The sequence below is a fragment of the Festucalex cinctus genome, chromosome 17 (genome assembly GCF_051991245.1).
Source record: "Festucalex cinctus isolate MCC-2025b chromosome 17, RoL_Fcin_1.0, whole genome shotgun sequence".
Lineage (NCBI taxonomy): Eukaryota > Metazoa > Chordata > Actinopteri > Syngnathiformes > Syngnathidae > Festucalex > Festucalex cinctus.
This window is the reverse complement of record NC_135427.1, coordinates 212,292-225,785: the sequence shown is the minus strand read 5'-3', so window position 1 is coordinate 225,785 and position 13,494 is coordinate 212,292. Positions and strand designations below refer to the sequence as shown.

The window sequence follows — 13,494 nt, the reverse complement described above, 5'->3', positions numbered from 1 at the left end:
AGTACTTTTTTCCTTCACAGTTTTATATTAAAAGTATGATAATAAATATTTCCCAAAAATTATGCACATTTTGTTCTTAAAATGACGTAATGTATATTGGTTGCTCCTTCCACTTGAATTTTTATTTTATATATACAAAAAAATGCACCATTCTGAAAGCAAGCAGAGTGGCGCAGCGGAAGCGTGCTGGGCCCATAACCCAGAGGTCGATGGATCGAAACCATCCTCTGCTAGACAACTTTTATTTTTTTAACAGCCTTCTCCCAACCGCCAAACTACAAATTATATTAAAAAAAAACAAAACGAAATGTCTACCTATTTGACGTCGTCCCTCGAAATAACGTTACAGAAGCTAACAAATAGGTATGTGTGTGTGTGTGTTTTTTTTCTAAAACATCCTTTTACCAAACGCCAAACTACAATTTATTTAAAGAAATTGAATTCAATTAAATGTCTACCTTTCTGACTTCGTACTGTACATCGAAATATGTCACAAAAACGAACAAACAGGTGTATCTTTGTGTTCATAATTGGCCGGCTGGTGTAATTATTCTCGACATGACACTGCCCTCTACTGGTCACAACAGGTAAGTACGCGGTCTTCGATTGAAACTGATGTAAAGTACAGAACTTCATAGTCTTCTGTAAACAATATTATTAACGATATTATCCCAAAAATATTACACCATACATGATATATGAATGATACCATTTGGACTTTGTTGTATAGTACGTTTGACTTTAATAACTATTTAACGTGTTTGTTTTAACGTCTTGTAATGTCCAGGTTCGCGCGTGCGCAGTTGCAAGAGTACAAACAAGCTGCGTTTGCTACCATGACGTACTTTCTTTCTTTTTTAAGTGGACGGGACAACAAATGGCGACGCCTCGGCTAGACGGAAAGAGAATGAACGAAGCAATGAGGAATCAAGAGGAGAGTAGAGAGGGGAGCCGTGTGAGTCATTACGGAGCCGTTGACCACAAGAGGTCGCCAAATTAAAGCAGCATGACTCTTTCGTTCACACGTTAGCAATGCTAAAGTCTCACGAGTCTCATAGTGGGACCGTTAAAACACCAGTTGAATACGGAGCCCCTAAGGTGACATGGTAGGAAAAAAAACATCAACTTTGCGTTCCCTTGTAGTTGTTTCCCCAATCTTATCAGAACATTGAAATAATGGTAGAACTAGAGAACAGTAGGCAATTATGCTATCTTGCCTCAACTTCTGAGGCAACAAAGAAATAAACGTTAATGGAATCAAAGGGACCCCCTTTGAAACCAACCTACATAAAAGCTATCTCTCCATACAGCTGCATTGTTTTTCAGGCTCCCTGGCGAATCGAGGGTGCAAAGACAAAGCAAACGAAGGTATTCTATCACAATGTTATTAATGTCACACCGCAGTGAGGTTGTCTCGTCTGGGCTTTTACTGGCATGTCATTTGCTGTTTTATTTTGAAAATTTGGACTCTCCTTTCGTTTCAGGTTACTTTCCCTTCTTCATGCGGTGTCAGCGTCAACTACTGACCTATGACTGGATAGCCGATCACCCATACCTGCCAGTGCAAGCTGTTGAAGGTTGGTTTTGATGGAATTTGTAGACTTTTTTTTTTTTTTTTTTTAAATCAAACAAACAATAGAACACATAGCATTTCTATTTCAAATAAAAGACAAAAAGGGCAATGAAAAACAAAATCACAAGTACAATTTTTCAATAAATCACGCCAGTCTTGCTGCATTCGTGGTATTAATAAGTCACGGCGATTTTATTATAAGATTTCAGTTCCTTGTGTGGTGTGTTTGTTTGTAGCATGTGTACAGATCGTCAACCGTTCAGACTAGATGGATGACAACAGGTGTTTTCACGTTCCTCTAGCCCAACTTGGCGTCAAAAGAGTGGAAGAAAGAAGAGCCTCGTGAGTCGTGACCACCCTTACTAAAAAAACTCCAAAATGACGGAAAGTGTGAGGTACGTTTCTCGTCAATAGCCATTTAATTTGGATTCCTCCCTTCCTTCAGTTTTGCGCAAGCGCAGTTGCAACAAGCTGGCTACGTTTGCTTGATTTATTTATTTATTTATTTATTTTTATCAATGTTGTTACTAGCTCTTTACTATCCATAATTTCCAGTAATTTGCCTGGTTTGCGTTGACACTACTTAGAAGAATGTCATGTGGTTGAATGTCTACCCTCCTTAAAAACAAATGTCCCATGCTAAAAATAGCTAATGCTAGTGGTAACCAAATAACACAGCCATCAATGACTGGTCTTAAGATGATTGTGAGGCACTGCAGGATTTTGTTTAGCTGGTGGAATAGACACTAAACAGCTGGTGGCAGATTCCACTTAATGCATTAGGCAGATGAAGCCCCTTGTGGGGTTGATACGATTGTGTTTTGTCCTTTTCCAGAGTGCCCCCACAGACAGATAAATCCATGTCTTTCCGTTCCCAAAAGGAGATGTTTGAGAAAATGGAGGAGTCGTTTAAAGTGTGCGCGCAATGTGAGAAGAGCTCAAAACAGCTGTCAGACCCTCAAAGCCTAAAGCGCTGTTCCAGGTAAACGAAAAAAAAAAAAAAAAAAACCTAATGTAGACAGATATTTTTCCAATATTTTTCTAACAATTGTGGTTCTTTGCAGATGTTTGAATGCTTATTATTGCTGCAAGGAGTGTCAAAAGGGCGACTGGCCCAAACACAAGAAGTTCTGCTCACAGCTGCGTCTAGCTGCCATTGATAGAGTGGTGGAATGGCTTGTGTTCAAAGGTACGAGGCGTTTTCAACTGGAAGTAGCAAGTTCAATTTGGTTGATACGTTCAGAAGTGGTGAAATGACTCATGCACGCTTCATATTTGAGTAGAAATACAGCTCCTTGTTTAAAAATAGAATACTGATTCAACTCCTTTCACTAAAAAAAAGTAGACTTAAATGAACTTCATTTAGAAAAGTAAAAATAAGCGTGCTGTGACTTTTGGGACACCCTGTATTTTCTCTACTGGATTCCAGGAGATCTTCCCTTCCCAACTGACAAATGTTCAAAGCCCGAGTCCGAGATTAAGAACTGGGACGACTGGCTCGCCATGCAGGGTGATCTCACCGCTCGCCTCGATCCCATCTTGACCGGCGCGAACATGACGGCCCTGTGGAGCGACGCAGGGAGGCCTCGACCTGAAGACGAAGACTTGAAGCGGTCCCTGTGGAGGGTCTGCAGCGAGTTCTTCTCCAGGCCGCTCACCATCGCATGGGGGGATGAGGCTGTTCGGCCTGGACCCTCATTCCAAGCCTCTCACCATCCACCTGCTGGGAGCCGGCCAGAGCGAGACTCTCGGGGCAAAGTTGACGGACTATGACGAGCTCAACAAGATGTTCCCTGGACATCAGGGGATAGAAATAGTCATGGTAGGACCGGAGCTGGTGAACGGGCCCATCATGAGGCCTCCACTCAGAGCCTTTGGACCAAGGCAAAATGTCTACATCAGTGCCTACCAAGGCCTCTACCATCAGTTCTGGGAGGAAGTGGTTGAGAAAGAGGAAGCAGCCAAGCCAGATCTGGTGGTCGGATTTCATCCTGGTGAGTTTTTTTCAAGCTTTTTCAAAAAGTTACTGATGTAAATGTAGCACGCTTCTACCCATCTCTAGTAGTCACTAACATAAACTTTTTATTTTTCTGTTCAGGGTTTGACGCCAGTCAGGATTTGGAGCACGGTTGGCTTCCAACACTTCTGCTTCTGAGGGATTATGAGATTTATTCTATTTTCACTACTCTGAGGTGAGCGTTTGAAATAACTCATGACTTGGGACAGCCGCTAACGCTTCTCGCCTCTTCATCCACAGCGAGGCGGAGATGACCTACTCGCTGCAGATCCTGCTGGAGTTGGAGATGGACATGAAGGGAAGTGGCGCCAACCCCTTCGCGTCACTCAAACCAGAAGTGGTGGGCTCATGTCCCAACAAGCCGCCCGTATACTTGAACTCACACTACTTTTGTTTTCGAGGTTTACTGGAGACTGCAGAGTTTGAGGAACCAGACGAGGCCTAATGGGCAGATCTGTCCATGCAGTTCCATACTTCATTCAAAAAGAAATATTCTCAAAATTAAACACATTTGTTTTTCAATTCTTGGTTAAAAACATTAAAATTCTTATTTATACTTAAATAAAAGAGGCTTAAAAAATGGCTGTTATTTTGGTTTCTGGACGGACATATTTCTTTGTGGCACTGGCAAGCGCCGATTCCCTTTGGCGATTTTCCTCATTTGAACACTAACAGTTCCATAAAAGGTGACTTCATAAACAATTCATAAAACGAATATAAGTTCATACGGAGATTTGTGTTCCATAATTATTAGATTATTTTATTGTATTAATATTTTTGTATGTATGTGAAATGCCAGCACTTGTTTCTTGGGGAAGGTAAACACAAGTACACACCGGAAGTTGCTGTCATCGCTCACTTCGGATTCTTGCGCCACTATGAGCGATGTCTCAAGTAATCTTTCTCTAAAAAAATTTGACGCTTCAAATTAACTCTGGAGGAAGCCGTTGCCTTGTTGGAACTATACTTGGTTGTGATGATTATCTCATTCTCTTGGGCTATTTATTTTATATTCGTGTCGAAACCGTTGTTCGGGAAAAACTAGCTCACCAGCGTTAGCCATGGCTCGATGACATTTAACTATTTTTTCGTCGACTGAATGAATCATCCGGAGGCGGCAGATGGATTTTTCAAAGTTCCTGGACGACGACTTTGACGTGAAAGACTGGGTGAATGGCGCTTTTAAAGTGGTGCAGAAAGATGCACCGGGAAAAGCGGATTCCCACGCCGCGACGCTGGTAATGAAGCTGCAGCTTTTTATCCAGGAAGTCAACAATGCAATTGAGGGTAAGTATTACATTTTTCTTTCTTCTCCTTGTTAAAAATCAGCAAGTTGAGCAAAATGTACTGTACACAAAACAACCATGTGCCATTGTAAAAGCAGACATGAAGACAAACACCATTACTGGATGTCTCTTAACGTACTTGTCTTTTATGTAGAGACCAGTAACCAGTCCCTGCAGAGCATGCCCAGAGTGCTGCGAGATGTGGAAGCATTGAAGCAGGAAGCTACTTTCCTTAAGGAACAGATGGTTCTGGTCAAAGAGGACATCAAGAAGTTTGAGCAGGACACAGTGCAATCCATGCAGGTGTGCTTAAATACAAAATATCTACTTTTAAACAAATGGAATTAGAATTATCTTGTGCGTGTTACTCTCAGGTCTTGGTGGAGATCGACCAAGTGAAAAGTCGCATGCAGCTGGCAGCAGAGGCGCTACAGGAGGCCGATAAGTGGAGCACGCTCAGTGTAGACATAGAGGAGACCTTCAAATCACAGGTATAATAAATCAATAGTATTGTTGCTGTTTTTTTAATGGACTGCTGCCAACATTGTCCTCCTGTCCTTCAGGATCTCGCAGCCATCTCATCCAAACTAACCAGCATGCAGAACAGTCTGGCCATGCTGGTGGACACGCCAGACTACTCAGAAAAGTGCGTCCACCTGGAGGCTCTTAAAAACAGACTGGAGGCCCTCGCTAGTCCTCAAATAGTGGCGGCATTTAATTCAATGTCTGTAGGTGCGTTAACAGTTTTGCATTCAAACTTCCACCTCTTTGTTCATGTTCATTTGTGCTTTTCATGCTTAACATTAGTGCCTTTCTTCATTTTTTTTCCACGCAGACCAAGCCAAACTGTTTGTTAAAGTCTTCTCGGAGATCGACAGGATGCCGCAGCTCCTCGCGTACTACTACAAGTGTCATAAAGTGAGCAAACAAAGACACATAGTTGTTTAATCGACAGTTCTAATAGGAATTTGCAATGTCCCAATAGCAACAATTCTCTAAAATAACAAGACAAAGTGAAATTTCTGCAGAAATTCCGTGGGAATGCTGAAAGCTGAATGCTAATAAAATATTTCTCAAGCGATATTTGAACCAACGCACTTGCATTGTCTCCATAATGCAAGGGAAGTATTTGACGTGAGCCAACTTGGCTTGTTGAAAATCATGGCTAGTGTCCTATTTATATGTAAACGTCTTTACCTGAAAGTACCCTCCATTCATTTAGATGGAAAAATGGAACTAATGATATCAAATGAAAAAATGCATAAAATAAAATTAAATTCACACAATAGCGCCACCTAGGCATGTAGTACCCGGAATTCATTTAGATGAAAAGTGGAACAAAGATAATTGGTATACATGGAATCACTTAGCATAATTGCCATGGATACATTTGCAATTTATAGTCAGAGGTGGGATTTGAGCCTACAACCTCCTGGTTACTGGACAATGCATTTTACAAAGTGTGCCACTGAGCAGTACCACAGAGCTGGTAATGATGAGAAGTCATATGTATGAAAGTGGGATTTAGAAAAAGTTCAATGTCAGTCCCATTGAAAATGAAAAGGGGAAAAGTTGATATTTAACTTTAAATTGTGTGAATACTATAAATACGATATATTCCCAAAATGGCGTGAATTTTTTAAGTAAGTTGAAATTTGAACGGTGTAAATCTGAAGTATTTTCTGGAAACCATTACACGGCAATAAAGTGTGGCGAATAGAAAGCCGAATAACATATGTGGGAAAACTGAATTAAGTGGGCGTTGTGCTGTTCATGCTAATGCACGCATTGGCCACCAGGGGCAGTATGATACATACCGCCACATTACATAAAGATTTGGTGAGACACAGAAGACAGCCAGAGCTAAATTATAATATAACTGGTATTTTTTTTTGTAGAGGATTAAATATATGCCGGTGAAAATTTGTTTTGTTTTCAGTGTGTAAAAACAGACGTGATGTGACCTAATTTCTGCAGGGCCAGATAGTGAATATGTGGCAGGACCTCTCTCAGAGCGAGCTGAGCCTGAATCAGCAGCTGTCGGAATTCTACGACACCTTGTTGTCCACGTGGCACGCTCAGCTCCAGTGGTGCAGCCAGGTAAAAAAAAAAAGACAGCGAACCTCGTGAGTCATTGCATTGCCGTTAACATGGACTTCAACGACCACCAGGTGTTCAAGAACCCTTACGAGGTGGTGACAGTGTTGCTGATCCAGACTCTGGGGGCCATGGTGCCGTCCATCCCCGTGTGCCTGAGCACGGCCACGGACCGGGCGGCACAAGAGCAGCGCCTCGACGCGCTGTTGGAGCTCAACCACACCACGCTCACCTTGGGCCACAATTTGGAAGCCGCCATGATGCCTCACCTCGGTCTGCACTGAGAGGAAAATACATGACGTGTGTGAATTGTAATTGTAATAGTTGTAACCTGTGCTGTGTTGCTAGGCGAGAATAACCTCCTGAAGGTGAATGAGCTTGTGTGCGCGCTCTATGACCCTTATAAGCCGTACCAGTTGCAATATGGAGAGTTGGAGGAAAATCACCTTCTCATCCAGATCAGTGCTGTTCCTTTGGTGAGATATGAGAAAAGCATATTGAATATTAGGGGTGTTAAAAAAAAATCGATTCGGCGATATATCGCAATACTACATCGCGCGATTCTCGAATCGATTCAATAAAAAAAAAAATCGATTTTTTTTTTTTTTTTTTTTTTTTTTTAAAGAGCTCAGAATTGTTCATTCGGTAGTCTTACCGATTCAACGTCTTATCATCATTGCCTTTTTTTTTTTTTTTTTTTTTTTTTTTTTTATTATTATATATAAAGAGCTCAGAATTGTTCATTCGGTAGTCTTACCGATTCAACGTCTTATCATCATTGCCTTTTTTTTTTTTTTTTTTTTTTTTTATATATATATATATAAAGAGCTCAGAATTGTTCATTCGGTAGTCTTACCGATTCAACGTCTTATCATCATTGCCTTTTTTTTTTTTTTTTTTTTTTTTTTTTTTGTGTGTGTGTGTGAATCGATTTTTAAACTTCCATTTTTAACTCATTCACTCCCAGCCTTTTTCACTGAAGCAACCCTGTTCCCTGTTTTACTGGATTTGGACTGATTTTTGCAAGGGCCACAGAATATTGTGTTCTACTGCTGTAAAAACATGGACCCTACCAAAAGAAAGTTTAGAGTCTCTTCTTTCATCAGGAAAACAAAGTATATTTATATCTGTTTCCGTTTTGCAACAATTAGCATTAGAATATAGCTAAGTTTCATCATTATTCACAAGTTGCTTGTTGTAACGCGGGCCTGGTTGATCTCTTATACTCTGCTGCCACCTGATGGCCGAATTTTGTAATAACTACCATTGCTTTTAAGCCACCTCTTCAGGTCAGAGGCTGCATCAAAGCCTCTAACCGTGCTCTAGTATAAAAAAACAACAACCCCCCCCCCAAAAAAAACGTATAAATACGTCTTTGGGAGCAAATGAGTTAATGGAAAAATATTCAACAAAACGTCTGACTTCGGGTTAGGATTCACACCTTGAGCATGGAAGAATGTTATATGAACGGAACATTAAGCCTTAATATTTTATTTTAATGCTGTTCAAACATGAAACAGATTACAACCTCTATAAGACTGGAATTTCAGATAAATAATACATTTTCATATAAATCTTACACTCTACAAGCTTACTGATTAGTATTTTCTAAATTTGAATGAAAAAAAATCGCAACAATCGACTTATAAATTCGTATCGGGATTAATCGAATCGAATCGTGACCTGTGAATCGTGATACGAATCGAATCGTCAGGTACTAGGCAATTCACACCCCTAATGAATATGATATTATATTTTTTTAATTGTGTGTAACTCGTCATCCTGTGGTCCGTCGTTAGGAGCACGGCGAGGTCATCGATTGCGTGGAGGAGCTGAAGCACTCGGTCGGGAAGCTTTTCGGCCTGGCGAGCGCCGCCGTGGACCGCTGCGTGAAACTGACGGACGGGTTGGGCGTGTGCGGCCTCCTCAAGGCTCTTAAAGCTCTCTTCACCAAGTAAATCTAAGTTCATGTGTAATGCTGACTGTTAGCGGATGTTTTGTCTTTTTAAATTCTGCAGCCAGCGTTGACGCCGTTCTCTTTTTTTTCGCCAGGTACGTGTCCGACTTCTCCACTACACTGCAGTCAATCAGGAAGAAGTGCAAACTGGAGGATGCGCAGAGTTCTGCAGTTTTCCAGGAGGACTGGACTGCGTTCCAGAACTCAGTCAGGTACGTAAAACTGCAGAACACTCTAAAAAGAGAATTGTTGAACCAACTTAAGGTGATACTTCACTCATTGAGCCATTTTCAGCAGCAAAACGTTACATAATATTTTGTCCAGAATTAATTTGGTAACTTCATTATTTTTTATGTACAGTTAATACCTTAAAATACAAATTTAGTTAATACCTTAAAATACAAATTTTTACACTTGCTGTCAAATAGATGACATAACCTGTGCTGAGGAAGTATGTAACGACCAATCATGGCTCAGTTTGTTGACTAAACCCAGAAAAATAGGTGATGTCATCTTCACTTGACAGCAAGTGGGAAATTTGTTTTTAAAGGTACAAGAAAAATGATTACATTATCAAATTCATTCTGGACAAAATATTAACATTTTACTGCTTATAATAACTCATACAACTTGTAAAAAAAATTGCTTCAATTGAAAACACACGATTGAATTAAGTTAGTCCAAAGTGAATATATTAAGCTTAGCTAATTGTGAGTTCATAAAATTAATACTTTGGAGTATATACAAAAACAATGTACCGGTACGTACAAAATAGAAAAAATCGCCTAATCTGCACTTTGGGCTACCGTAATTTAATTCTTCTGAATGCATGAAGTTTAACTCATTTGCTCCTAAAAACGTATAAACACGTTTTTTGTTGTTGTTTTTTTTTTATGTTTTAAGTGTCCAAAAGACGAAAATATGTATTTATACCTTTTTTTCGTCTTTTTTTTTTTTTTTTAATGCTAGAGCGTTAGTGACTTTAATCTTTCTTTTGATAGGTTTCATGTTTTGATATATATATGTATATGTATGTGTATGTGTATATATATATATTGTACATACAATATTTTGTAAGTTTAACTAAATCTGAGTTCATTAGACTTTCTATTCTTAATTACTTAAACTGAATATATTCACTTTGGACTAATTAATTCAATCGTGTGTTCCCAATTGAAGTGGGTTTTTTTTTCTTCTTTTTTTATAGTGTAATGATACAATCTTCTGGCGGTCCAATGACATCACGTCAATTGTTCTGTTGTCTTTTGTAGAATAATTGCCACATGTGGCGAGTTACTGAGACAATGCGGTGCCTTTGAGCAGCAGCTGTCAAACAAGTGAGTCAACTTGTCTCAACATCAATCAGATTCTCAAAGTGGGGTAGACAGGCTCCCTCTAGTGGTAAATAAAAGTAGTGAAATCAAACTGTGCATAATATGTATTCTTTTGTCAATCATTCCTTCCCGCAGGATCATGGGCACGGCAGGCAAGTACCTGTCGGAGTCGTACAGCCCCCGCAGCCTGGCGGGCATCCAGGAGGCCAGCGCCGCCGAGAGGAAGGGCGCCACCAAAAATCCCTGGCAGGAGTACAACTATCTCCAGAGGGGCAGCATGGCCGAGTACAACGCTCTCATGGAAGTGCTCTACTCCTTAAAGGTGTTTATATTTATTGTACATATCAAAAATGGTCCAAACTAATTCACGTTTGCCTTTTTGTCGCAGGAGAAGGGCGCCGGCAACTCCAATCTCCTCGCCGAGCCGAGAGCGGCGCTGACCCGACTCAACCAGCAGGCCCATCAGCTGGCCTTTGACTCGGTCTTTTTACAGATTAAGCACCAGCTGGCCCCCGTCGCCAAGATGGAGGTGACGCACTGATTACAAATTTGTGAGTATTTGAGACATGTCTTGATTGAAATTGTCGTTTATGCACAGAGTCAAGAATCAGCGGGTTTAGGGGAGAGCTACACCGAGGACCTGCCCACGTTCAGCCTGTCACCACAAGAGTACATCACAAATGTTAGTTGTTTCTTCTTTTTTTTTTCAGTTACAGTGCTAGATGAATTTATGTGCTGCACTTATGTTGCTTAAACTGCACACGTTTATCCTCTTCCAGATAGGTCAGTACCTGATGTCTCTTCCGCTCCACTTGGAGCCATTCGTGACACAGGAGGATCCGGCGCTGGAGTTGGCCTTACTTGCTGGGAAGTTACCTTTTCCTCCAGAGCAAGGTTACTCGTCTCAACATGATATTTTCGACACTTTTCAAAACATTTTTGCCCCCGAGACTTCCAGTGTGTCTTATTTCCTCGACGGCTGCCAAACGTTCCCCTCCCCAGGCGATGACCTTCCCGAGTTGGACAACCCGGCCGACTACTGGCTGGGCTCCATCGCCCGGGCAACCATGCAGACGTACTGCGACGCCATCCTGCTCATCCCTCATCTGAGCGCACATTCCACCAAGCAGCTGGCCACGGATATCGGTAAACAAGGAGGCATCAGATATAGATACTTAATTAGTACAATTTAATTGATTTTTTTTTTTTTTAAACATTTGTTTTTAAAACTTTTTTTTTTTTTTTTTTTTACTTTTTTTTTTTTTTAACTTATTTAAAAACTTGTTTATAATTGTACTTTTTTGGATTTTTTTGACATTTTTTACTTTTTTTTTTCTTACATTTTTAAACTTTTTAGAATTTTTTTTATATATAATTGTACTTTTTTATATTTTTATTCTATTTTATTTTTTACATTTTTTACATTTAGTTTTTATTTTTTTCACATTTAAAAAACATTTTATGGATTTATTTATTTATTTATTTTTTACCTTTTTTGCATTTTTTAAAACTTTTTAGAAACTTTTTTTAAGTGATAATTGTACTTTTTATATTTTTATTTATTTATTTAATTTTACATTTTTTTACTTATAGTTTTTATTTTTTTACATTTAAGAATTTAAAAAAAAAAATTATAATTGTAATTTTTAGGATTTTATTTTATTTTTTACTTTTTTTATTTTTTTTGTTTTTTATTTTTTTTTTACATTTTTTAAACTCTTAAAACATTTTTTATAGTAATTGTACTTTTTTTTATTTTTATTTATTTTTTTACTTTTTTTTTTTTTTTTAAACTATATATATATATATATATTTTTTTTACAATTTGTACACAAAAATAATCATGACAAATTTTGACTGTACATCTTCAGACTACTTGAGCAACGTGATGGATGCTCTGGGCCTGCAGCCGTCTCGCACCCTCCAGCAGATCGTCGCGCTGTTGAGGGCCAAGCCAGAAGACTACAGACAAACCGGCAAACAGTTGCCACGGCGACTGGTAGCCACCATCGCCGCCCTCCGCTCTATTGACCACTAAAAAAAAACTTCATTGGGCTTTTTGATCCTCTCTTTTATTTGAATTTACGCCGCTGTGTACACTGAGGTGGTGATTAGTATACAAGTGCAGACTTTTACATTAATGGTGGCCCGCAGACACTACACGACTGTGCTAGTACAAATTTCATAAATAAATATGATGAAATCAGCACATTTTTGCCTTTTAAATATTCAATATTTTGAGTTTTATTCACTTTGATTAATCATCATCATCAATCTTTTTATCACAGATAATATTAAATATTCTGTTCAATTATATGCAGCCAAGAATCAACAATATATAGTTTAAGGATGCAAAATATGAAATAATAATTTAAATTTATTGTATTATAAATGAATTTACATGGCCAGTCTCTGTCGGGTCCCAAATCACTTCATGTAGGACCCTGCAGTGGCCCCACCCCACCCTTAACTGGAAGTATGAATGTCATGATGAAATTAAATTAATAATGACGAGGTGTTTTTTTTTTTTCCTTAATCATTGATTCACTCTTAGCCCATTTGTGCATCTCGGCTTTATTTTCATTAGTTGCATTACAATGTTACCAGATCAGGGTATGTGCAAAAGCATTTAACATCTGTTGGATCATTTGTTACTTGTATAACTTTGTGTTGCTAATTCTATTTAAGGTGAACAATTGTGTGTAACTTGTATGGTGACTGAGCTTCATATTCTGATCAATTATTGTGCAGTATTCAAGTGGAAATTTCCATCATATTTTAATGTAAATGTGTATATAAAACATTTACACAGTACGCCTATTGTCTTGGTGAGATGTATTTTGAATAACTTGAGGTACATTTATATAAACAGTGCAGTTTCACAACAATGGACGTTTTTAGTTAATATAACGTCTTTTATATATTCTCAATTATGTAACCAAATTCCAATATATTACATAGAATTATTCAGATAATCCGTTATTTATTTTATTTATTATTACTATTTATTTTTATTTTTTTCGACCTCACAAGGCCGGTGATCTAGCCCTCGATGATGTCACCATTTTCCCATCCTTTGATTGGTCGGAGCAAATTCGGTAGCGATCTGCACATATTCTGTTGAGTATAATTTATTGAAATGATTTTGCCCTTCAACTATTGATTCTGAACTGCTCCAAATTATTATGTTTTTGTTTATATTGTTAAATCGAAGGATAAATGATGTCCAC

The 13,494-nt window shown here is 38.8% G+C and overlaps 2 protein-coding genes and 1 non-coding gene across 3 annotated transcripts; all 3 read left to right on the top strand.

Moving 5' to 3' along the window:
- The first annotated feature begins 161 nt into the window (after nucleotides 1–161).
- trnam-cau (transfer RNA methionine (anticodon CAU)) lies at nucleotides 162–233 on the top strand. The gene has a single exon. It is a non-coding gene; the product is annotated as a tRNA-Met (tRNA).
- A 382-nt stretch (nucleotides 234–615) lies between these two features.
- Nucleotides 616–4,172, top strand: LOC144004935 (putative protein MSS51 homolog, mitochondrial). The gene is given in 9 exon segments (XM_077502655.1): nucleotides 616–1,368; nucleotides 1,485–1,577; nucleotides 1,876–1,968; nucleotides 2,409–2,555; nucleotides 2,638–2,762; nucleotides 3,003–3,241; nucleotides 3,243–3,567; nucleotides 3,672–3,765; nucleotides 3,831–4,172. Coding segments are annotated over 7 exon segments (1,152 nt in total). The 5' UTR covers nucleotides 616–1,368; nucleotides 1,485–1,577; nucleotides 1,876–1,951; the 3' UTR covers nucleotides 4,036–4,172.
- Nucleotides 4,173–4,407: 235 nt separating this feature from the next.
- On the top strand, nucleotides 4,408–13,078 carry cog7 (component of oligomeric golgi complex 7). Its single transcript, XM_077503507.1, has 17 exons — nucleotides 4,408–4,877; nucleotides 5,031–5,179; nucleotides 5,251–5,367; nucleotides 5,440–5,608; nucleotides 5,712–5,794; nucleotides 6,854–6,976; nucleotides 7,048–7,246; nucleotides 7,322–7,449; nucleotides 8,773–8,927; nucleotides 9,026–9,142; nucleotides 10,202–10,267; nucleotides 10,400–10,586; nucleotides 10,653–10,793; nucleotides 10,863–10,946; nucleotides 11,044–11,158; nucleotides 11,267–11,410; nucleotides 12,136–13,078. Exons 1-17 carry the CDS (start codon nucleotides 4,712–4,714, stop codon nucleotides 12,300–12,302), a joined length of 2,310 nt encoding a protein of 769 aa, XP_077359633.1. The 5' UTR covers nucleotides 4,408–4,711; the 3' UTR covers nucleotides 12,303–13,078.
- The last annotated feature ends 416 nt before the right edge of the window (nucleotides 13,079–13,494 follow it).